Source organism: Elgaria multicarinata, chromosome 10, assembly GCF_023053635.1.
Source record: "Elgaria multicarinata webbii isolate HBS135686 ecotype San Diego chromosome 10, rElgMul1.1.pri, whole genome shotgun sequence".
Classification (NCBI taxonomy): domain Eukaryota; kingdom Metazoa; phylum Chordata; class Lepidosauria; order Squamata; family Anguidae; genus Elgaria; species Elgaria multicarinata.
The window spans coordinates 4,133,167-4,158,898 of record NC_086180.1 but is presented as its reverse complement, the minus strand read 5'-3'; the positions used below and the strand labels follow the sequence as shown (position 1 = coordinate 4,158,898).

The window sequence follows — 25,732 nt, the reverse complement described above, 5'->3', positions numbered from 1 at the left end:
ACTCCACGGCTTGTACCTTCATACCGTGGTTCCTGGTTGCCGATTGCTGACCGTAACTTGTCATTTTGGACACTGTGCTTCCTTAACCGCGGTTCAGCGCAGGGGTGCAGCCCAAATCCGCCCCTCCAGGGCTTCTCCTGATTGCCACGCCCCCCCTTTCCCCACCCGCAAATCATTGGGTGGTTTCCTGGCCTTTTTCCCCCTCTCATCTCACCTATTCTAAAAGTTTGAAATGCCTCCCCTAAAGCTTACTTACTTGCGGTACAACTAGGCTGGTAGTTTTGGCATTTTGGCCCCGCCCACTTTTGACTTTGGCCCCGCCTACCACCGGGACGCAGCCCCCGAGAGCGTCTCTGAAATGACCATCGGCCCTCAGGCACCCCTGCTATAGCCTGACGTCTCGCGGGGTGGGGGTGGGGGATGTACCTTCAGAGGGGTCCAATCTCCGCGCCCGGCGCCCGTGCTTGGAGTTGTTGTGGACAAACATGTTGTCGGAAACCGCGAGGACGTGGCCGTCCACGTTCACTGTCGTTGACACCACGACCTGAGGGGAGGAGAGGTTGGGGAGACGCTGAGCATTACGAGGCGACAGCAAGACTGAGCAGAAGGGCCAACTTCATGGCCGGTAGCAGAAACGGGGCTCTATACACCCAAGGTCACCCCATCCGCCATGGGGCGCCACCCAGGACTACAGGTTTATGTCTGCCCCAGTGCAACTGTGATGCAATTTCCCACGGTTTGGTTTGGGCCTTGATTCCTCCGGCCGGCTTGCATGCACACGGACTGTAAAAATAAGTAAGGTTCAAGGTCAAATTACATTTTGCACACAGTTGCCGGCAACTTTCCTTGGTGTTCTTAAACAAGGAAGGAAGGAAACAAGGAAGGAAGGAAGGAAACAAGGAAGGAAGGAAAGAAGGAAGAAAGCAAGCTGTAAGAGGGCTGCCATTTTGAGGGGAGCACCCGTGTGTGTGTGTGTGTGTGTGTGTAGGGTGTGTATGTAGGGTGTGTGTGTGTGTGTGTGTGTGAAGACTATACAACCCTTTTCCTTCAGGTCATTCAAAAATGTGATCTCTTCAAATACTTGAAAGGTTGTCACACAGAGGAGGGCCAGGATCTCTTCTCGATCCTCCCAGAGTGCAGGACACGGAATAACGGGCTCAAGTTAAAGGAAGCCAGATTCCAGCTGGACATCAGGAAAAACTTCCTCACTGTTAGAGTGGTACGACAATGGAACCCGTTACCTAGGGAGGTTGTGGGCTCTCCCACACTAGAGGCCTTCAAGTTGGGTGACCCTATAAAAGGCGGACAGGGCTCCTGTATCTTTTACAGTTGCATAGAAAAGGGAATTTCAGCAGGTGTCACTTGTATATATGGAGAACCTGGTGAAATTCCATCTTTATCACAGCAGTTAAAGCTGCTGGAGCTATACTAGAGTGACCAGATTTAAAAGAGGGCAGGGTTCCTGCAGCTTTAACTGTTGTGATGAAGAGGAAATTTCATCAGGTTCCCCATATATACAAATGACACCTCCAGAAATTTCCTTTTCAATGCAACTGTTAAAGATACAGGAGCCCTGTCCTCCTTTTCATAGGGTCACCCTACTTCAAGAGGCAGCTGGACAACCACCTGTCAGGGATGCTTTAAGGGGGATTCCTGCATTGAGCAGGGGGTTGGACTCGATGGCCTTATAGGCCCTTTTCCAACTCTGCTATTCTATGATTCTATGCTATTTTTCACTCTGCAGGGGGAAATATACAGCCCCCCCCCACCTTGTCTTCAAAATGAAAGATCAGAAAAGGCAAGCACAAGGAAGAACAAGGTGCCCACTGTTGGGGAAAGAAAGAAGTCCCAATTATCAATGGGTCTCCAGGGCTGCACTGCAAGGGCTTAAAGTCAGGCTTTTACTGGCACTGAACCTGAACTCGCTGCCAGCCTCACTGCCAATGGCAGGCGTAGGGGGCTTTTGCCAAGGATGCAGGGCCAATGCCCTCTTCCCCCACCATCTAGAGCAGCCTTCCTCAACCTGGGGCGCTCCAGATGTGTTGGACTGCATCTCCCAGAATGCCCCAGCCAGCGGCTGGGGCATTCTGGGAGTTGTAGTACAACACATCTGGAGCGCCCCAGGTTGAGGAAGGCTGCTCTAGAGAGAACCACATTCACAGGCAGGTTTCAGCTCAGTGCAGAAGTTCAGGCTGCATCTCACTCGCGTCCTTGTGGCACGTCGCGACAAACTGAACGCTGCCTGCCCTAGATGGGGAAAGCAAGGCCAAGCCAATGCGGCAGAGCACCACAGAGGCGTGGAGGTAGTGTGGCCCTCTCTATCCCTGTTACGCTTCTGCTCCACCCAGGGTGGCAGGTTTTTTTCTGAAATGGGGGTCCTCTAGTAATTCCTTGGCTCTCCGGGAAGAGGAGGAAGGAAGAGGAGAAAAAGGAAGAGGGAGACAAGAAAGGAAGGAAGGAAGGAAGGAAGGAAGGCAGTTCTATTTGTTTTTACTGTAACTTTTGCATTGCTCGACACTGCAATATCTCTCAATGGGGACTAGCTAATAAGTTTTCTAAAGGAAGGACCCTTATGCATGGGTTGGGGAGAAATTTGCTCGGAAAAGAAGGCTCACAGCTACGTTCCACCACTTCCAAAGGGGCCCAGGCTGGTATTGGCATGCCCCGGCCACATCCAAGAATCCCTCCTAGCTGGGGGCCATGAAAGTGAGGGGTAGAGGAATGTCAGAAGGGGCGGCTCCAGGCCCCGCAACAACCTTGCGGTGGTGGCTAGCAGCAGAGAGTTTCCTCCGTTCCTCCAGGGCCTGAGTGAAACGGTGAGGAGCTGCATTACACACGCGGTGTGGATTATTCCCCTGGGAATCACACCAGCCCACCTCCAGCGGAAGAGAGGGATCCTGGCGCAAAAGACACATGTGCGAAAAGTACAGTCCCCTGCCTCCACGGAGCTTACAATCTACATTTTGACAGTGGGGGGAAATCAACGGAGGGCACGAAGCCTTTGAGGAGTCCAACTCAGAACCCTTTAAATCCAGGGAAGTAAAGCCGTTGTTTTAAGTAGGTTGACCATATGAAAAGGAGGACAGGGCTCCTTAATCTTTAACAGTAATGTAGAAAGGGGAATTTCAGCAGGTGTCAATTGAAGTGGGTGAAATCCCCTCTTCATCACAACAGTTAAAGCTACACTAGCTATAGTAGAGTGACCAGATACAAAAGAGGGCAGGGCTTCTGCAGCTTTAACTGTTGTGATGAAGAGGGAATTTCACCAGGTTCTCCATATATTCAATTGACACCTGCTGAAATTCCCTTTTCTACATTACAGTTAAAGATACAAAAGCCCTGTCCTCCTTTTCATATGGTCACCCTATTTTAAGCGGAAGAAACCAAGCCTGCAGCGGAGACAGAAGAGGGACCGGCGAAGGCCTCGTGGGGGGCGTGCGTGTGTGTGTGTGTGTGTGTTGGTTGTGGGGAGACGAGGGCCTCCCCACAGGCGTCAGCCAGAGCCGGCTGGCTGGAGGCTTCATCATCAGGTTCCTCTCATAACGATATGGTAATTGTGACATTTTTACATGATTAACAGCCATTGCAATTTGCATAGCGCGGGTGCGGCTGCCGGAGCAGACACTCACCTTGATGAGCGAGCAAAAGGAACCGCCACTGCCATGGGTGAGACAGGAGTGGAAGCCACGGCAAACGCAGCGGCAGCACCCTTGGGGGCTGCTGAACCTCCGGAGGAATGGGAGGACGAGGGACAGGGCCCTCCGTGCCGCAGCTCAACCAAAGGGAGGCCTTGAACCAGGGCGGCTGCTGGTTCAAGCCCTCTCTTTAGACCCCTGCCCCCCCCCCCCCCCCGTAGGACATACATCTGCATAAAATCTGCATATGCTAATTTATATCACTCCATGCAAATTTAGAAGTAATGACTAGGCTTCCTTTACGTTTCGCTGCCAGTCAATTAACTTCTCATCCGAATCATCTCAAACAACGTAAATTAATTTGCACCTTGACCCAGATCATCCCAAAGCGATGGGGAAAAGTGGGTCCCCCCCCCAAGTTTAACTGCCATTCAGGGGGAGATTTATTTTGTGGGGGGGAGTGTGCTGCAGCGTGTGGCAAGGGGGGAGTTAACCTGTCGCTCCCCAGCTGCAATCCCCCTTGAAAATCACCTTCCGCAGGGCAATGGTGGTGTAGTGGTTAGAGAGTTGGACTGAGAGTTGGGAGATCCGGGTTCTAGTCCCCACTCGGTCATGGAAGCTCACTGGGCTGGTCACAGACTCTCAGCCCAGCCTACCTCAGAGGGCTGTTGTGAGAGGAGGAGGATTATATATGCTGCCTTGGGTTAGTTGAAGGAAAAAAGGCAGGATATAAATGAAAGAAAGAAAGAAAGCTGAGAACAAAACCTCCTTCCGCTGGTACCAATGAACAATCAAGGCTCTGGGGAACAGATTCACAGGGCCCATGGAAATCAATCTGGAGCCAGGAGCCCAGACCTAGCAGGGGCCCTGGCTTGAACATTCCCATTTATTCCTACTGGGGAACCAGACGCTCCTGAAGTTTCCACTGGGGTCCTTTCCCATCACTTCTAGGCCAACGTCTTTTCACCCGGAGCTGCCCAGGATCGAACCGGGGGCCTTCTGCGTGCAAAGCGGGAGCCCTACCGCTAAGCTACGGCCACTGGCCAATGCCACAGCTCTGTCCTCTGCCTCCTGAGCCTGCAGAGGGAGTACGGGATTGGCTGTGGGGAGACAAGGGCCTCCCCAGGCGTCAACCCCGGCGAATCGGGGAAATCGGCCCCTGCCCTTTCTTGCCTCCAGCTCTGCCCCACTGCCGCCATATTAGAAGAGGGCATTTCTTTAAGCAGTTCTTTGGGCAGTTTGCTGCAGTGGGGTGGTAAGAGGTGGGCATTCCCTTCCTTGCTCCCCGGTGACCATGCTGGCTGGGAATGATGGGACTTGGAGTCCAGCCCAGGTCAGCGGAGGCTGTTCCAGGTGGATGTGGGGCTGCTATGATCGTGGCTTGGAAGCATTGTCTACGTTGACATCACATTAACTCCCAGCCCCCCAACTCAAGAGGCTGGTTTTGATCCCCCGACCCCAAACCCTAAAAATGTTTGGGCCCTCGTTTCCCTGGAGACAAATTCCTCCGCTGTGAGGAAATCCATGCGCCAACACAGTTCTCCACAGCTGCTCTCATACTGCCCCGCTGCGCAATCCCCCTTTCCCCCCAAAGAGCATCAACGTCCGAGGTACACCGAGTTTACTTTGGAACACACTCACTCCGGGCAACTCGAGCCAGCGAGCCAAGCCATGCACCCCAGGGGAAGACAATCAGACAGAGCAGCCTACGCCCCTGGGGCTGTCGAGAAAGAATGAGATTGGCGCACCCAGCTAAGTCCTGCTAAGGAGGTGTCTCACCTGAAAGCGACGCATGTCTCGGGGATTCCCTGCATTCTTTAGGCAGTTCTGGTTACATTTCAGGAAGAACTTGAGGAAAAATCTAGAAGAAGAAGAAGAAGAAGAAGAAGAAGAAGAAGAAGAGAAGCCGATGACATTATCCAGAAGTGCAAAACTTTTTGACCGGCCTAGGCAGCCAAACGAAAAATGACAACTTAAAAGGTTGTCACACAGAGGAGGGCCAGGATCTCTTCTCGATCCTCCCAGAGTGCAGGACACGGAAGAACGGGCTCAAGTTAAAGGAAGCCAGATTCCGGCTGGACATCAGGAAAAACTTCCTGACTGTTAGAGCACTACGACAATGGAACCAGTTACCTAGGGAGGTAGTGGGCTCTCCCACACTGGAGGCCTTCAAGAGGCAGCTGGACAAGCATCTGTCGGGGATGCTTTAGGGTGGATTCCTGCATTGAGCAGGGGGTTGGAGTCAATGGCCTTTTAGGCCCCTTCCAATTCTGCTATTCTATGATTCTATGATTCTATGAATCATAGAATAGTAGAGTTGGAAGGGGCCTATAAGGCCATCGAGTCCAATCGAGTTGTCTATTCCTGCTCATTCCCAGCACCTGCCACTCTCATTATCTCCAGCCAGCATGGCCAATGATGGGAGTTGTAGTCCATTTGGCAGGCACCAGGGAGGGTGGGCCTACCCCCAAACCAAACTTCTTAAGCCACTCCCAAGCCAGCTAGGACGGTGCCTTACACAGAGTCAGGCCATGGGTCCAGCCAGCCCAGCCTTCCTCAACCTGGGGCGCTCCAGATGTGTTGGACTGCATCTCCCAGAATGCCCCAGCCAGCTGGCTGGGGCATTCTGGGAGTTGTAGTCCAACACATCTGGAGCGCCCCAGGTTGAGGAAGGCTGATATAGCCCAATATTGCTGACACTGACTGACAGCAACGGCTCTCCAGGGTTCAGGCAGGAGTTTTTCCAGCCATCCCTGGAGATGCCGGGTATCGAACCTGGGACCTTCCGCATGCCAAGCGGGGGCTCTTCTGCCACGGAGCCACGGGCCCCTTCCCCTTTTTCTTCATTGATGCACAGAGTGCCCTGGTGGATAAACAGCTCCAGGACACATAAAAAGGAAGCATTTCTTGGCACATCACATCGCTAAATTGTGGGGTCCATCGCCCCGCAACTACACTGATGGTCAGGACCTTGAACAGTTTCAAAAAGAAAAGGGATAAAAGAAGGATGAGATAAATCTGTGGATGGGGAGAGAAACCTCCATACAGAGGGGCAGTGTATCTTTGAAACTTCCTGACTGTTAGAGCAGTACGACAATGGAACCAGTGACCTAGGGAGGTGGTGGGCTCTCCCACCACTTCCCTAGGTTGTGTACACTTATTCGTATAATTTATGTGTATACTTATTTGTATAATTTTACCCTGAAATCCTTGTGATATAGGGTGGGAGACAATTAATTAATTAGATTGTAAGCCTATGCGGCAGGGTCTTGCTATTTACTGTGTTATCTGTACAGCACCATGTACATTGATGGTGCTATATAAATAAATAATAATAATAATAATTAATACTGTTGTAATATGCTTATAGTGCCTTATTCTAGTCAGTACCCTAGTTGCCAAATTCTGTAACAACTAAAGTTTCTGGACAGTCTTCAAGGGCAGCCCCATACACAACTCATTGCAGTAATCCAACCAGAAGGCTTGCTTGTGTAAAACCAGACTTGACAATTTGCATATCACTGTACAACTTTTAAAAACAACAACACTGGTTTGCTATCCCCCCTACCACCATCCTCAGCACTATCAGCAAACTACAGTTCCCAGGGTTCTTTGAGGGATAGCTGGAATGGTTAATTGGTACCTAGATATATCCTCTGTGTGAGGCTGCAGATAAGAGCACAGTGGCAAGTCTAAAAACAAAGGTGATTGTCCTATATGTTATTCAATGTGTGGTTTTGTCTAAAAGCAAAGATTCAGATGAGGCACTCATTAGCTGACCTGCTAGTCAAGACCTAAGATTTCAGGAGGCAGAGCTCACTTATTCCAAAGCTTGCCCCCAGCCATGAGGATTAGAGACTTGATTTACAAAAATAAAATAAAAGTGATAGTGTCCAAGCATGCTCCAAGGTCAAAGTAGTCCTGAGAACATTGAGGGGAGACATGATAGCACTCTTCAAATACTTAAAAGGTTGTCACACAGAGGAGGGCCAGGATCTCCTCTCGATCCTCCCAGAGTGCAGGACACGGAATAACAGGCTCAAGTTACAGGAAGCCAGATTCCGGCTGGACCTCAGGAAAAACTTCCTGACTGTTAGAGCAGTACGACAATAGAACCAGTTACAAAAGGAGGTTGTGGGCTCTCTCACACTAGAGGCATTCAAGAGGTAGCTGAACAACCATCTGTCAGGTATGCTTTAGGGTGGATTCCTGCATTGAGCAGAGGGTTGGACTCGGTGGCCTTATAGGCCCCTTCCAACTCTGCTATTTTATGATTCTATGATTGTGGCCAGCCCATCGCCAAACACACATTTTAACACCCACGTGCGCCATCCTCAAGTCCTCGTGCAATTGACACACATCCTTGGCTTCTCTTCATTCCTGGCGGCCGCGCTGGCCCTTTAAGGCAGCTCTGAAACGCATCATTCTCTGCTTAAGAGGGTATTGATTGGTAACTGATCCCTGGCAGCCTTGGAGGCAGCTAATGGGCTGTATTGCTGCAGAGAACGATCAATCAGGGAATACTAACCCTGGAGATATCTGAGCCCAGCGGGAGAGGAGGAAGAGAGAGTCCCATGGGGGGCGGGGGAAGCAGGGAGCACGGGATGGAGGCATGTACGAGATACAGATAATGGTATCAGAGCCTCGGTGGCAAATCCCACTCCTTCCAGGAGGTGCAGAAATACCAAGATTCACTTCTCCATTCATCCCAAATAGGATTGACATTTTTTTTAAAAAAAACTGTCTTAGCTTCAATGCCTTTAATACCAGAGAGGTTTTGCAGGGGGCATTTTTCTTATTATTATTTCTGAGTGCCAGGCTGCTGTCCAAGGCAGCAAAGGCTTTAGGGTGACCCTATGAAAAGGAGGACAGGGCTCCTGCATCTTTAACAGTTGCATAGAAAAGGGAATTTCTGCAGGTGTCATTTGTATATATGGAGAACCTGGTGAAATCCCCTCTTCATCACAACAGTTAAAGCTGCAGGAGCTATACTAGAGTGACCAGATTTAAAAGAGGGCACAGCTCCTGCAGCTTTAACTGTCGTGATGAAGAGGGGATTTCACCAGGTTCTCCATATGTACAAAGGACCCCTGCTGAAATTCCCTTTTCAATACAGCTGTTAAAGATGCAGGAGCCCTGCCCTCCTTTTCATAGGGTCGCCCTAAGCAAAGGGAGTGGCTAGGACTTCCCAAAGCAATTTGTGACACCCGCACCTCGCTCCTATGGGCACCAGCAGTTAGCAACACACTGCGCTCTGCTACTGGTACGTGGCCCAATGGGCAGTCTGGGCGGCTGCAGAGAGTGCCCAGCCTGCAGGGGGCACTGTAGGGGCAGCCGCTGTGCCTCCGGAGAGCTGCGGCCGGATAGATTGCAGATCCAAATCAGTGCGAAGGAATTCGGAAGCGGCTCAAGGGAATCATTTTGGCTTCCGTTAAGGGTGGCAATCGGATCCTTCCACGGGGCACCGTCCGCCGGGACGTTCTTTGAAGCAAATGGGAGACTACGGACAAGGCAGGCTCCAAGATCCTTTGCAGCGGTGCCGGGGATATCGGACGGCATCTCGTGGAATGCGTGCGAGGAGTGGAGGCCCAGCATCCCTTAAAACGGTGCAAGGAATCTTGCTACACACTTCTGAGATCGCGCGGTGCAGCAACTTGGGGTGTGTGTGGGGGGGGGCAAGGCCCCCTGAGCCTGTCCTGGGGTCTTGCCGCAGTTCCAGGGTCTGGAGAAGGACGGGGGTGGGGCGGAAGAAAGATGGAGTGGAGAAAAGCTCCTGATAAAACGGAGGCATGGGAGCCAGGGCGTACGATCCATTCCCTCAACAGTGTTCCAGGCTGATGAAATATTTAGGATGCTTGTGTAGGGTCCTATAATTGTCATCCTAGCATAAATAATTAACGGGCAGCCGCCATATGCGCTCTCGGGAGGCCTGGGAAGAGGGGCAAAGCCGGCGCGCATTGTGTGACTGTGCGCACACACGCACACGCACAAGAATGTAAAAAGAGCCCTGCTGGAACAGGCCAAGACTCCATCTAGTCCCGCATTCTGTTCACACAGTACCCAACCTGTGGGGAACGCACAAGGAGGGCGGCGCTAGCCCGCACATCCCTCTGCACGAACGGCAGCGCCATCCGCCAGACCAAGCGCTTGAAACCAGCCCCGTACGGGTGAATTGGGACCGCGGGGATCCCTCCTCAGCCCTGCCCTGCCGGCTGTCCGTTCGGCTTGCTTGGCTTCACGCTCGTTCACGCTTGCTCTGCCGATGTCTGTTGCGTGGGGCGCACACGTCTCCTCTCACTGTGCATGCAAAGGAATTGGGGACCTGGGTGAGTCCAGGTCTACGGGGCCAAATCCTCACCCCACGGTGTCAAAAGCTGGCCCTCTGAGGTTCTCCAGAAGGCCACGACAACCCCTCTACCCAACCGCCTGTCATTAGGCGGTTCCCTGGCTTCAGCGCTGGTTTTTCCACCAATTCTAAAAGGTTGAAACGCCTCTCCTAAAGCTTAGTTATTGGCAGTACTTCTTCTTCTTCTTCTTCTTCTTCTTCTTCTTCTTCTTCTTCTTCTTCTTCTTCTTCTTCTTCTTCTTCTTCTTCTATTTATATAGCACCATCAGTGTACATGGTGCTGTACAAAGTAAAACAGCCTTCCTCAACCTGGGGCGCTCCAGATGTGTTGAACTGCATCTCCCAGAATGCCCCAGCCAGCTGGCTGGGGCATTCTGGGAGATGCAGTCCAACACATCTGGAGCGCCCCAGGTTGAGGAAGGCTGGAGTAAAACAATGAAATAGGTAAGAGGTTGAAGCTATAATATGCTGATATTATGGGCCTGCCCCTTTTGCCTTCGGCTCCGCCCACCAGTGGAATCCAGCCCCCAAGAGAGAGCCAGTGTGGTGTAGCGGCTAAAGTCTTGGGCTGGGAGTCGGGAGGTCCGGGTTCGAGTCCCCACTCAGCCACGGAAACCCACTGGGTGACTTTGGGCCAGTCACAGACTCTCAGCCCAACCCACCTCACAGGGTTGTTGTTGTGAGGATAACATGGAGAGGAGGAGGGGGATTATGTATGCCGCCTTGGGTTCCTTGGAGGAAAAAAGGCGAGATATAAATGCAATAATAGATAAATAAAAATAAGAGCTTCTCTGAAATAGAATTCATTCCTGCCGTACAAGCATAGGCACCTAGGTCCAATTTGTATGCCATTTCATCCTTTAAAAGCATGGGCAGGCGGTCGTGCAAGCCAATGGGCCTAGGCGTGTACGGGTGCACGCCTGGAGTGCCTGGACCCCCCCTCCCCACTGTTTCCCTATATATGGGGCAGAGGTGCCGTGAGCCGCCTGTCACTGTCAGGGTGTGTTCAGTCTTAAATTTCCAGCTTTGGTTGGTTACAGACTGCCTGCAGCCCCTGCAAATGGAAGCGGCTAACCAGAAGGGCAGTGGCCGGCTCAAAATGATCCCGGCTTCCGGACTGCGCCCAATCTGTTCCCGTCTCCCTGAATTTCGGCTGATCATCAGGAACTGTTTTCTTATGATTTCTTACATTATCCTGGGATTGGGCCTGGTTTTATCCTACGGTTTGGGTGCATCATCATTTGATTGGATGTTGTTTGGCATAAAATGGCAGAAAGACATCGAATAAACAAATCAATGCAAATAGATAAATGAATAATGAACAAATAAAATCATAGCAAAGCAGCATCTTTTGTTAGTTTCTCTTCTCTGTTCTAAGTTTTCGGTTACAGCCTTCCCCAGCCTGGTGCTCTCCAGGTATGTTGGACTACAACTCCCAAAATCCCCCAGCCAGCCATGGGGGTCTGGAAACAAAGCCCTATGAGGAGAGACTGAAAGAACTGGGCATGTTTAGCCTGGAGAAGAGAAGATTGAGGGGAGACATGATAGCACTCCTCAAATACTTAAAAGGTTGCCACACAGAGGAGGGCCAGGATCTCTTCTCGATCCTCCCAGAGTGCAGGACACGGAATAACGGGCTCAAGTTAAAGGAAGCCAGATTCCAGCTGGACATCAGGAAAAACTTCCTGACTGTTAGAGCAGTACGACAATGGAATCAGTGACCTAGGGAGGTTGTGGGCTCTCCCACACTAGAGGCCTTCAAGAGGCAGCTGGACAACCCTCTGTCAGGGATGCTTTAGGGTGGATTCCTGCATTGAGCAGGGGGTTGGACTCGATGGCCTTGTAGCCCCCTTCCAACTCTGCTATTCTATGATTCTATGGTCCAGCATTCTGTTCCCACAGTAGCCAACCAGATGCCCCCCATGGGAAAGTCATGAGTGCGAGAGGACCCAACTTTTTGGGTTTCCCAGCACCTGGCATAGTTACACAATATATACCTCGCAGGGTTATTGTAATGTGAGGATAAAATGGAGATGAGGAGGATTATGTACGCCGCCTTGGGTTCTTTAAGGAAAAAAGGTGGGCTATAAATATAATAAATAAGGCCTACACAGATGAATTTTAAGATATTTGACTATTTTGATACTCTATCAGTTTTATATGTTTTTAATCAGTTTTATGTATTTTATGGTATTTGTATCTAATGATGTTCCCCGCCTTGATCCAGAGGGAGAGGCGGGTAAGAAATAATAATAATAATAATAATAATAATAATAATAATAATAATAATAATAATAATAATATAGTCAGCATGACTAGCAGCTACTAATAGCCTTGCTCTCCATAAATTTCTCTAATTCCCCCTATAAAGCCATTTAAGTTGGTGGTTGTCCCATAGTTTGGGTCTGTACTGTGTGAAGAAGTCCTCACTTTTCTCCGTGAAGAACACCTTAGAATCATAGAATCATAGAATAGCAGAGTTGGAAGGGGCCTACAAGGCCATCGAGTCCAACCCCCTGCTCAATGCAGGAATCCACCCTAAAGCATCCCTGACAGATGGTTGTCCAGCTGCCTCTTGAAGGCCTCTAGTGTGGGAGAACCCACCACCTCCCTAGGTAACGGGTTCCATTGTCGTACTGCTCTAACAGTCAGGAAGTTTTTCCTGATGTCTAGCCGAAATCTGGCTTCCTTTAACTTCGTTATTCCGTGTCCTGTACTCTGGGAGGATCAAGAAGAGATCCTGGCCCTCCTCTGTGTAACCTTTTAAGTCTTTGAAGAGTGCTATCATGTCTCCCCTCCATCTTCTCTTCTCCAGGCTAAACCTGCCCAGTTCTTTCAGTCTCTCCTCATAGGGCTTTGTTTCCAGACCCCTGATCATCCTGGTTGCCCTCCTCTGAACACGCTCCAGCTTGTTCAGAGGAGGGCAACAACCTCCTCTCCTCCTCCTCCTTATTCTAGAATCATAGAATCAAAGAATAGCAGAGTTGGAAGGGGCCTACAAGGCCATCGAGTCCAACCCCCTGCTCAATGCAGGAATCCACCCTTCTTCTTCTTCTTCTCCATCCTGAATCTCATCCATACAGCGCGTGAAATCTTGCATGGATTTCCACATCTGTGGAATCACAGCAAGCTCACGCCGATGGTGCACAAGACCCACCCATCCTTTTTAAAAGAAATACAAACACTACCCTACCCAAAAAAAGAACATCCAGAAACCACGTTGCTTGTTTTTCAATATTAAGACACAACCTTCGGAGGTTAATCACAGGAGTGAAGCCATCTCCAGGAACAAGAGATGCCAACTTAAGAATCTGTTTGGCTGGAGATCCCGCTCTCCTTGCAGGTGGTAATCAAGGAAAGGAAGGAATTTAGAACGGAGGAGGATATATATATATATATATATAGAGAGAGAGAGAGAGGGGGGGGGAGAGAGTACCCCTCCCCCAATGTAAGATTGACAGTGAGCCAACAACACCCCCCCTCCAGGCTCCCGGGCTTCTGCCAGGCCGACTGTCCTCCCCTCTGGTGCCACTGACTTTGACTAAGAGACAAGAGAAAGAAATAATAATAAACACACGTCGGACTCCTTCACCTCCTTAAGCGGCAGCGGTGCGCACAGGCCCGGGGAGTTAAAAATAAAGACAATGTGCATACATTAGCATCCATAATGCACAAGTCTCCCCATTTAATATGCAAATTCCCAGCGACGCCGCTGCACACCTTCTGTTCCGAGTGCATAAATTTGAATTTGCAATTAGAATAATCTTGTATAATTAATGAAAAGCGTCAATTTTAGCTCCTAAGTAATTTGATTAACATGTTGATAGGGCACTTATCGGGCTCTCTAAACCAGAGGGGCTGGGCGTCAGAGGAACGAGAGAATGGGAACGAGAGAGAGAGAGAGAGAGAGAGAGAGAGAGAGAGAGAGAGAGAGAGAGAGAGACTGAGGGAAGGAGGGAGTGGAGAAGGATGAGAGAGAAAAGTGGAGGGCAGAAGATCCCTCCCCTCCAAATTCCTCTGTAACTGAAGGAATGAGTACCTAGATAAACTGGAAGGATGGAGAGAGAGGGAGATTAGATAAGAGGACAACGCCTAGAAGGGAAGGAGATGGGACCCCATCACTCCCACCATCAGAAGACCAGAAGTGCCGGGCTGGGACAGTCTGACTGATGGATGGTCCGTCTAGTTCATGTCTTCTGACAAAGGCCAGACGAAAGCCGCTGCTAAGGGCATGAGAAAAGACGTCCGTGTCCAACCATTCATCCTCAGCCTCCGACAGCTGCAGGCATGCCCGCTCCGAACCCGGAGGCTACACTTCCGCTATCGCCAAGAGCCGCTGATACGAAAGTACGGCGGCTTTTCGTGGTGGTGCAGCGGTAAAGATTCTGGCCGTGATTGGCTGAGCTGTCCCTTATTCCGTGTCCTGCACTCCTCCCAGAGCGCAGGACACGGAATAACGGGCTCAAGTTAAAGGAAGCCAGATTCCGGCTGGACATCAGGAAAACCTTCCTGACTGTTAGAGCAGTACGACAATGGAATCAGTTGCCTGGGGCGGTTGTGGGCTCTCCCACACTAGAGGCCTTCAAGAGGCAGCTGGACAAGCATCTGTCAGGGATGCTTTAGGGTGGATTCCTGCACTGAGCAGGGGGTTGGACTTGATGGCCTTGTAGGCCCTTTCCAACTCTGCTATTCTATGATTCTATGATTATGTCACAGAAAGGCCAGGGTAGGCAAGGGGCATTCTGGCTGCCATGGACTCAGCTGCTCAGTATTTAGAAAGGGGCAAAGCACGGGCCAAGGGAAGTCATAGGCCCCGGAGAAAGAGGGGGGTCTTCAGGATTAACGGCCGGAACAGGAAGTCATCCGGTGGGGGAAAAAGAAGGTTATGTCTGACACAGGAACAGAAAGTGGGGAAGGGCAGAGGACAGAAGCTCAAGCCAAGAGCTTCAGAGGTGAGGAACACCCAAATGGCATACTGATTTGAAAAACGTGGACAAGCCGCTAGTCCTCCAGGTTCATGCAACACGCTAACTCAGCCAGTGCGGGATGTTCTTGAACCGTGGGTTATCGTGTAGTCCGAAGGCAGCACTTTTCATAGAACCATGGAACAGTAGAGTTGAAAGGGGCCTATAAGGCCATCGAGTCCAACCCCCATTTTCTGAAGGCTGGACTGTCGCGTTGTCTGAACGCAGCGCGTTGGGGTTGCTCCATGCAGTGTGGCTTGTTAACCACCCTGAACAACCCAACAACAAGCCATGGCTTGTTTGAGAAAAATAAACTACACTGAGTGGTGAACAAGCCATCCTGCAGAAAACACGCTGCCTTGAGGCGACACGCTAACCCATGGTGGGTGAGCGTGATGTGTGAACCCGGTTTTACCTCATTCGCGTTACTTGTGAATACGAGCAAGAGGGAGATTTTGGGCAGCAAAGTGAGCTCTGCTGCTATTTATCCCTTCACTTTCACTCCTCTAAATTTATTTTTATTTATTTTATTACATTTATACACCGCCTCATAGCCGAAGCTCTCTGGGCAGTTTACAAAAGTTAAAAACAACTAACATTAAAAACAGATATACAAAAATTTAAAACCATCAAAAGCATAAAAACAATATTGATTTAAAACAACTATTTTGGGGTCAATTAAAATTCAGCATATGTTGTTAACTGCCTGAGAGAAGAGAAAAGTCTTAACCTGGCGCTGAAAAGATAACAATTTGGGGTTTGGGGCCAGGTTATCTGAAGGAACGCCCCCTCCCGTATGTGCCTGCCCGGACCTTAAGATCATCCTCAGGGGCCCTTCTCCGCGAGCCCCTGCCAAAGGAAGTGAGGCAGGTGGCTACCAGGAGCAGGGCCTTCTCTGCTGTGGCACCCTGGCTGTGGAATGAGCTCCCTAAGGAGGTTCGCTTGGCACCTATACTGTATTCCTTCCGTCGCCAGCTGAAGACCTTTTTATTTTCTCAGTATTTTAACACCTAATTTAACTTAAATGTAAACTTTGCTGTTTTAATTCCATATTTTAACCTATATCCATTTTTGCTGTGTGGTTTTATCCTGGTTGTGCTTTTCATATTGTATTTTGTATTTGCGTTTTTAGATTGCTGGTTGTTTTTATGCTCTTCATGGTTTTAATTTTTGTGAACCGCCCAGAGAGCTTCGGCTATTGGGCAGTATAAAAATGTAATAAATAAATAAACAAATAAATAAACAATGTTGGCGCCAGGAGCCTACCATTCTGGGGGTTCCACAGGATGTCTTGATTGTTTCTGGTCCAGGTGACCCGTTCCTTGTTCCACTGCAGCTGCCCCTGGGTGAAGGGCGCATCTCTCCCCCTCTCCCTTTGTCAGCCCTCTGCGTCTGCGCGCATGGTTTGTGCGCGCGTGCGTGTCTGCGGCCAAGCTCGTGTAACTCGCTTTCTCCATCCGTCGGACAATGGTACAACAGGATGAAAGTGGCCCTCCCATTTCGACCCATCCTGGCCACAGTCGGGGTGCCTTGATAACGCGCTGACATTTCCCCGGCTTTTGTCTGCCCCGATAGCATCGGCACGGCTGCAACGGGGGCCCGGTGCCATGGGAAGGGCTGCTTGTCACTCAAACCGCCAGAGAGACGGGCAGCCGCCGATGGGAAAGAATGCAGATTGACAAGCCGGGGGAGAGATTAGGAGGAGAAGAATCAAACCTATTACAGTCTGTCTGGCCAGCAACCATTGTGTGTGCCAGCCTTTCAGTTTCTTCTTCAGCCAGATCACACAAGTGTGTGCGTGCACACACACACACACACACACACACACACACACACACACACTTTCCACCTTGGACAGGACAAAACAACAACAATAGGAATAAACTCCAGGAAGTTACGTTTCGGTTGATCTGCTTCCAGTAGTCATAGAATCATAGAATAGTAGAGTTGGAAGGGGCCTATAAGGCCATCAAGTCCAACCCGCTGCTCAATGCAGGAATCCACCCTAAAGCATCCCTGACAGATGGTGGTCCAGCTGCCTCTTGAATGCCTCTAGGGTGGGAGAGCCCACAACCTCCCTAGGTAACTATTTCCGTTGTCGTACTACTCTAACAGTCAGGAAGTTTTTCCTGATGTCCAGCTGGAATCTGGCCTCCTGTAACTTGAGCCTGTTATTCTGCGATCTGCACTCTGGGAGGATCGAGAAGAGATCCTGGCCCTCCTCTGTGTGACAACCTTTCAAGTCTTTGAAGAGTGCTCGCATGTCTCCCCTCAATCTCCTCTTCTCCAGGCTAAACATGCCCAGTTCTTTCAGTCTCTCTTCATAGGGCTTTGTTTCCAGACCCCTGATCATTCTGGTTGCTCTCCTCTGAACTCGCTCCAGCTTGTCTGTGTCCTTCTTGAATTGTGGAGCCCAGAACTGGATGCAATACTCTAGATGAGGCCTAACCAGGGCCGAATAGAGAGGAACCAGGACCTCACGTGAGTTGGAAGCTATACTTCTATTAATGCAGCCCAAAATAGCATTTGCCGTTCTTGCAGCCATGTCGCACCGTTGGCTCATAGTGTCGACACTGACTGGCAGCAGCAATTCTCCAGGGTTTCAGGCAGGAATATTTCAAGCCCTACCTGGAGATCCTGGGAATTGAACCTGGAACCTTCTGCATATCCCTTTAATTCTGAAACACGCAAGTAATATTTCTCTTCCCCCATCCTCCAGTGGTCCTGCTTCAAAACTGCTCCTGCGTTCCACATATCTTAGAACAACAGTAACAAAAGTGTTTTCCAACCCTGGTTTTAAAAAAGAAAACGCTCTGACCGTGTGCCGTTTAGACACCCCTGCATCATAGCAGGAATAAAAAGGGGTTTGCTTCTGCCCGTGTCACACTCTGGGGGGTCATGGGGGGAGGGCTGGGCTGCAGAGCCCTGGACATCGGCCCCCAAGGTCCAGCTATAACTGCACCACTGGTTTACTCACTTGTAAAGAACTTTCCTGTTGCAGGTGAACTGTGGGACATTTCTCTTTTAAAGACCCCCTGAGATTGCTGGAACATCTAGCAAGGGCCAGACTTCGTTAGATGCTTAGATGTTCCATCATGAGATCAGAGATATCACCAGGCACATTCCTGTCCCTGGTTCCCCTACCCACCCACAAAGATTGGGCCCTCTAGCTTAGGGCTGGCAGGAAGGGCATGGGGCAGGTTGGAAGAGGCTGGTCTGCAATGGATCTGGAAGAAGCCCTTTGGCATGGAAGGGTATCATTGATGCATGCCTACGTTGGAGTCCAGAGACCCCAGGAAAGTTGGGAACAATGTCAACTGATTTCCCATGGCCTACCTCCCCATTTCCCATGATTCCTCCATTTCTCCAGGCACACCATGCCTGCATCATAGTTTCTTCTCACTGCTAAGGCCTTCACCACTGTGAATGGGGCTTCCTGGCTATCGTCTTGGCCATTAGCCAAGTCACCAAGTCAAACAAGCAAGCTGGGAGGGTGGGTCCCACCGGTGATGTGAAGGTCGTGGGAGGGACAGGCACCAGGCCCTGGCCCGTAGCAACCAGGTCATTTCCTGACACCAGGGCCTGGGGACCTCTAAGGGATGATTCAGATTCATTCTGAATCAGACCTGGACATTGGATGGTTTGGTGTGAAACTGATCCCCCAGGGGACGACTTTATTAAAATCCTGATTGGGGAAAATATACGTTTCCTGCGGAGTTTGCCAGTAATACTCAGAAAGGATCAAAATTGATCCAGGTGATGCTTCTGGATGGACCTAGTGGCTTGGGTCTAGTAGCCTTGGAGCTACTTTGGACGTTCTAGAGAAGCCACCAGACAGGAAGCACGAGTGGTTTGCACTCCTCCCCTTGTGCCTTGAGGTCTTATCCAATTTTACAATTGCTGCTGTTTTTATCTGGTTGAGCTTTTATATTGTATTTTATATTACGGTTTTATACTGTTGTTTTAGACTTTGAATGTTTTTAATTTTTGTGAACCGCCCAGATTGCTCCGGCTATTGGGCGGTATAGAAATGTAATAAATAAATAAATAAATAATAAATAAATAGGAGCGGAAAGATCCATATGCATCCTCCATCGGGGAAAGGAAAAAGTGGAGACAGAATATGAGCCTCGTCCATTCTTGGACGAGACCAGATGCGTGGGGAGAGGAAGTACAAGACGCCCGTGCCTCCGCTGCCAACGCTCTTTCGGAGTGTCTCAGATAGCTCTCAAAGGTGCACTCCTGAGCCAGTCCAGCCGAGTTCTGGGCTCTGCATTCTGTCCGAAAAGGGGAGACCTGCAACACAACGTTGCAGGGGCAAGTGCTCATGGTCAAGTCTCCAGCCAGCCGCCCAGCCATGCTCTTTTCCAGGACTCCATTCCATAGCCTCGGCTATTGGGCGGTATAAAAATGCAATAAATAAAGAAATGAATGAATAGCCTCCCTCTCTCCCACCCCACCCATTCCCCCCTCCTCCTTTATACATCCAGGCATACAGGACATATTGTGCTTAAGACAGGGCAACAGCAGGGATACAAGACTTCAGGTCTGGGGCCAAATCCGCCCCACCTGGGGTGATAATCCAGACCTCTAGAGTTTCCCAGATGGCCAGACCCCATTTTCCTGGCCTGCCTCCTTTCTACCGATGGCCAGTCATTTGATGGTTTCCCTGATTTTGCGTGAAATTTCTCCCTCGGGTAGAAATGCCTCTCTGAAGGCTTAGGCCGTAGCTAGACCTAAGGTTTATCCCAGGATCATCCCGGGTTCATCCCTACCTGAGCACTGGATGCCCTGTGTGGCACTTAGATGAACAGGTTTGACCCCAGGACAATCCTGGGATAAACCTTAGGTCTAGCTACGACCTTAGTGACTGGCAGTAAGAGCTTGAACCTAAAATAGGCTGGTATTTGGGGTTTTTTGCTCCGCCCCTTAGCCTCCTGCCCCGCCCACTGCTGGAATGCGCTCCCAAAACCTTCTCTGAAATTGAATTCGCCCGTCGCGCTGAAAAAGGTTCAACACACCAAGAGGTGCTTGGCCTCAGAGAGGAAGGGGTTGCACCGAAGCTTGGATTTGGGGGAAGAAGAGCAAGGAGTCCCATGAGAACCCCCAGCGTGTGGGGCAGGCATAGGTGTGGCCGCCTGATGGCATGTGTGGAAGGTGCAGCAGGTGGGTCTGTGCGAATCCTATCCGCCTTCCACCACACAGAACAAGCATAGGAGCTCGCTGGTTTTTGCTGAGGAAATCAACTTCTCGAAAAACCCAGTATTCATCTCTTTCAAACTAACAAACCAACAAACCAAGTCTCTAGTCCTCAGGGGTAGCTGAGACACAACTGAAAAGAACAATGGGTAGCACCTGGGAAGATCTTGAGAATCCAGTAGGGGGCGGAGAAGAACTTCTAGAGCAGCCTTCCTCAACCTGGGGCGCTCCAGATGTGTTGGACTGTATCTCCCAGAATACCCCAGCTGGCTGGGGCATTCTGGGAGATGCAGTCCAACACATCTGGAGCGCCCCAGGTTGGGGAAGGCTGCTCTAGAGTTTGTGAAGAGGTACTGCATTTTTTCCTGCTTCTCAGGCAATTATTATATAAATACCTGTCCTTGAGCGACAGCACTTTTCATACACTTGCTTTCCCAAACCTGTTGCCCTCCAGATGTGTTGGATTACAGCTCCCATCATTCCCAGCCAGCATGGCCATGAGCTGGGGATAATGGGAGTTGCAGTCCAGCATGTTTGGAGGGCTCCAGAACAGAATGAGGCCCAACAATTCCGCATTGTCCACCCTCCAAAAAAACGTGGAAAACTTCAATAGCTTAATTGAATCGGCTTCTTTCAGCCTCACGGATGCCATTAGCAGTCCTCAAAGAAAAGCAGTTTTCACTGTGAAAATGCCGGGCAGGTCCGGCGCTCCTTACCTGTCGATGATGACGGGGTCGGAGGGCGTTTCGTTGCGGTTCCCACAGCTTTTTTTGTCACAGCAGCGGCTGTAAAGGTGGAAGACACAGAGGGAGGCAGTCAGGAAGGAGCACAGACAGGCATTAGTATATTTTTAATTTATCGTAACATTTTTGGTTTAAAGAGGAGAATATGGACCATCCCTAGTAGAGATTTTTTTTTTTAATATTCCTTGGTAAAAAGGAGAAGGTTTGGTATATGGGCAGCCCAACCCTAGAACATCGTTTACCTGGATATAAGTCCCACAGGAGGTAAGCTGAAAATAATGTGTGTGTGTGTTTTCCACACCCATTCTGCTGTGTCAAATGCATCCTCATCCCCGGCGTGTTCCTATGTGATTCGTGGTAGATCTGTGCTTACAACACAGAGATCTGCCACTGGTCCCTTCTAGTCTGGCCTCCGGATTATAAGATCCATGTGGCAAGGACAGGAACTTCCTTAGCTCACGCTAGTACATTCTGCAGCAGTGTTGGCTCTGGATTTTGGCGGGCCTGGGCCACTGTTCACCCTGGCCCATGGACTTGCCCCCCCACTATGGGCCTAATCCACACCACTGCTCTGCAGGAGAGGATAAGGCCAGCGGGGACACCTTCTTGGTCTTGTCACTGTTTTCACACTCGAAGAGGCTGAAAAAACAAGGAGTGGAAGCAACCATGGGGTCTGGGGGCAAAAGAAGGGATGCCCAGATTTGGTGAAATTCATCCCATGTGTGTTTTGTGGATTGTGGGGCGTTGTTCTTTCATTCATTCATTCAATCCCACCCCCATTATGCAGAAAATTACACAAATAATTCCATAAGGAAGTTCACAACGATTTACATAAATCATGCTAATATGTAACGTTTAGTGTATTGTCCCCCGTTCCATTTGACTTTCCCTCATGTATATTTTCCAGCGTGGCATAGATCTCAGCAGAAACATGAGTATTTTCCTGAGAATGAATTTGTGTAGACTTTGGGAAAGTAAAGAGAAAAATAAAAATCCGGAAGTCCGCGGCCTCCGCGCAACCTGGGAAGGCCAGTCTGTAGCGGATTCCGCAAGTCGGATTCTTAGAAACCTGAATTCGTTTTAGTCCATCTTGAATTTCTCCAGCAATCCTAGTCAGCAGTAGCCTCTTCCTGGTGTGTGGGTTTTGGCAAGGGCCTGCAATTCCTGACGGAACACCTCTCCCGACATGAACCTACTCGTACACTACACTCAACATCTAAGGTCCTCCTCCGAGTGCCTACTCCGAGGGAAGCTCGGAGGATGGCAACAAGGGAGAGGGCCTTTTTGGTGGTGGCCCCCCAATTGTGGAACAATCTCCCTGACGAGGCATGCCTGGCACCAACATTATTATATTTTCCACACCAGGTCAAGACTTTTCTCTTCTCCCAGGCATTTAGCAATATGTAATTAGCCTGGGTTTTAAAAAATTGTTATTATATTATTATTATTATTATTATTATTATTATTATTATTATTATTAATTTATTTATTTATAAAGCACCATCAATGTTCAGGCGCTGTACAGAATAAAACAAAACAAGACAAACTAACACATGCTTACAATCTAAAATCACAGTAACAGACAGGGGAGGGAGGGGAAAAACCAACCGGGGTAGGGGGCTGTGGTTTTAAATTGTATGTTTTTGTGATTTTAAATTTTTGTATATCGTTTTTAAGTGTTTTTATCCTATGTAAACCACCCAGAGAGCCTCGGCTATGTGGCAGGATACAAATGTAAATAATAATAATAATAATAATAATAATAATAATAATAATAATAAATATATTTATTTATTTCTTACCTGCCTCTCCCTTTGGATCGAGGCAGGGAACAACATTAGAACAGGAATCAATACATCTTAAAAATTCATGATTTAACATTGATCTGGATAGGCCTGCCGGAAAAGGCTAGTCTTTAAAGCTGCCTTAAAATCACACATAGAGTTAATTTTACGAATCTCCTCCGGCAGGCCGTTCCACAATCTGGGGGCGACAGAAGAAAAGGTCCTCTGGGAAACTGACGTCAGCCTAGTTTTAGCTGACTGAAGTAAGTTCACCCCAGAGGACCTGAGTGTGCGGGGTGGACTGTATGGGAGAAGGCGATCCCGCAGGTAACCTGGACCCAAAACATTTAGGGCTTTAAAGGTAATGACCAACACTTTGTGCTTTGCTCGGAAACTAATTGGCAGCCAGTGAAGTGATTTTAATGTTGGGGTAATATGCTCACCCCTAGATGTACTGGTGACCAACCTGGCTGCCATATTTTGAACTAGTTGAAGTTTCCGAACTAGGTACAATGGTAGCCCTGTGTAGAGCGCATTGCAGAAGTCAAGCCTTGAGGTTACCAGCGCGTGCACGACCGTCTTTAGGTCATAAAAATGATTCCTTATTGTATAGTACTGCACTGTACACAGCAGTATTACTATGACTAATGTATAATCCTCATTACCATCCTTGTCATGCAATAAACCCCAAAGCCAAAAGCAGACCAACAACATCTGCCTTTTAAGACTAATTTTCAACCACGGGGCACACTCTTACGCTTTTCCTTTTATTTTAATAAGAAAACCCAACTTCATTAAGATCATGCAACAGATGCAAAAACATAAATACATTATATATTTAGAATGTTTTTAGGATGTTTTAAGGATGTTAAACATGTATGCTATGTTTTTAATCAGTTTTTAATGTGTTTTATATTCGCTGTAGTTCCCCGCCTTGATCTAAGTGGAGAGGTGGGTAAGAAATAAATTATTATTATTATTACAGCAATAATGTTCAAGCCTCCACTACAGATTTTAAAAACAAGTAAAATAAATCCTCTCCAGGAATTGGAACAAGGTATTTAAAACTGAGCAATACCTCTTGATCAGCCTTCACCAAACAGACGTTTGGGACTTCAACTCCCAGATTCCCTAACCATTGGCCTTGCTGGTCCAAAATATCTGAAGGCCACCAGGTTGGGGAAGCCTGATGGAAATATTAATCCAGAGTAGATCTGCCACACTTAAATTCAACAGAAACAACTCGGATAGAAAAGGAATAAGACATAGGGTCATATCCAGCTTTGCCTTCGCTTTGCCCTGGTGAAATCATCATCCTGTGTTAGTTTTGTTTTTAAGCTGTATTGAGGTTGTCCATCCATCCCCACTGACACTTACTCTACACAAAGACCCTGTTCAGATGACTCGTTAAGCCACGGTGGTTAAACATTCTGAATTAAACTTTATGGCTTAGTGTGTTGTGTGAACCATGACTTAGCTTTTTGTGCGAATCATTTCTAACCATGGTGGCTACATAACCACGGTTTAAACACACTCACTAACCACTTGCTGCAAAAGGCTTTTTATTTGGAAAACACTTCACACTGAATATCCACGCTGTACAGCGGACAGTTGCAGCACAACTGTTGTGTTGTGTGTTGTGTGGAGGGTTTCGTGGAGTTTTGAGTTGCGTTGAGTTGACTTTTCCCACTGGCTACATTGCTCCCTGGCAAGAACGGCGAAAGGAGCGAGTGCCGCTCTAGGAGAGCCACCGGGATTGGTGGGTTTTTTTCCCCAGCAATGGCTGATGGGATACCATTGGGACGACCGGGGGAGGCAAGAGGGTGGAAGAACTGTCAATCAAATGTCACAATGGCTTTTACTCAACTCCACGGTAGCCCACAGTCACACAACGGTGGAGTTAGTACATGTTGTGTGAGGGGAGAACCCCCTAAAAACTCAGTGGTTGAGTGGAGTTTTCACACTGCGTTGACTAATGTGTTGTCTGAACTGAGCCACTGTCTCTCCCCTCCCTCCCCACAGATCCCTTCAACCATAACCCACAACACCTTGTGCCATTTCCCAACATCTGCCGCCTGAGGCGATTGCGTCGCTCCGCCTAATGGTAGAGCCGGCCCTAAAGAGTATCCCTCGAAGGCAGCGACCTCAACTTGCGTGGATGAATGGGCCAACCCTACAGACATGGCTTTCGTAACAACTCAAGCCAGGGGCACTTTTCCTGGGAGCCATTCGCACAGTCAGCTGTCCTTCCCCAAATGCAGGGAAAGTGGACTGACTCACTTGTATGAAATGGGCCACAGGGTGGTCTAAACCAGCGCTCTGAACCCCATAAAACCACGGGGGAGTGTGTCTGTTTTAACGTTGTGGTCTTTCCCCCACTCCCAGCCAGAACGGAAATTCCTGACAACCAGAATACACCAAAGCTCAGCGTAAGGAAAAGTGACTTACAACGGATATTAGACTCCGGGCCAGCGCCACCTACTTTGGCAGAATTTCACCGGCTTGCTTCAACTTGGACAAATCCTCCATCCCTAAGGTCCGCTTCCTTTCACTTCCTTCCCCTTGAAAATTAGCTCTCTTTGTCGGATTCATCCAAACTCTTTGCTTTTTCTCTTATAGAATCATAGAATAGCAGAGTTGGAAGGGGCCTACAAGGCCATTGAGTCCAACCCCCTGCTCAATGCAGGAATCCACCCTAAAGCATCCCTGACAGATGCTTGTCCAGCTGCCTCTTGAAGGCCTCTAGTGTGGGAGAGCCCACAACCTCACCAGGCAACTGATTCCACTGTCGTACTGCTCTAACAGTTAGGAAGTTTTTCCTGATGTCCAGCTGGAATCTGGCTTCCTTTAACTTGAGCCCGTTATTCCGTGTCCTGCACTCTGGAAGGATCGAGAAGAGATCCTGGCCCTCCTCTGTGTGACAACTTTTTAAGTATTTGAAGAGTGCTATCATGTCTCCCCTCAATCTTCTCTTCTCCAGGCTAAACATGCCCACTTCTTTCAGTCTCTCCTCATAGGGCTTTGTTTCCAGACCCCTGATCATCCTGGTTGCCCTCTTCTG

At 49.2% G+C, this 25,732-nt stretch overlaps 1 protein-coding gene across 2 annotated transcripts in view; it reads right to left on the bottom strand.

Moving 5' to 3' along the window:
* LOC134405064 (transcription factor COE3-like) overlaps positions 1–25,732 on the bottom strand; it is a 118,875-nt gene that overhangs the window by 43,662 nt on the left and 49,481 nt on the right. For both annotated transcript variants that reach the window (XM_063136132.1, XM_063136131.1), the window contains exons 6-8: positions 20,861–20,929; positions 5,415–5,496; positions 427–544 (exon numbers count right to left, since the gene is read on the bottom strand). In XM_063136132.1, coding sequence (XP_062992202.1) covers positions 427–544; positions 5,415–5,496; positions 20,861–20,929 — 269 coding nt within the window. The remainder of the gene's footprint in view (positions 1–426; positions 545–5,414; positions 5,497–20,860; positions 20,930–25,732) is intronic.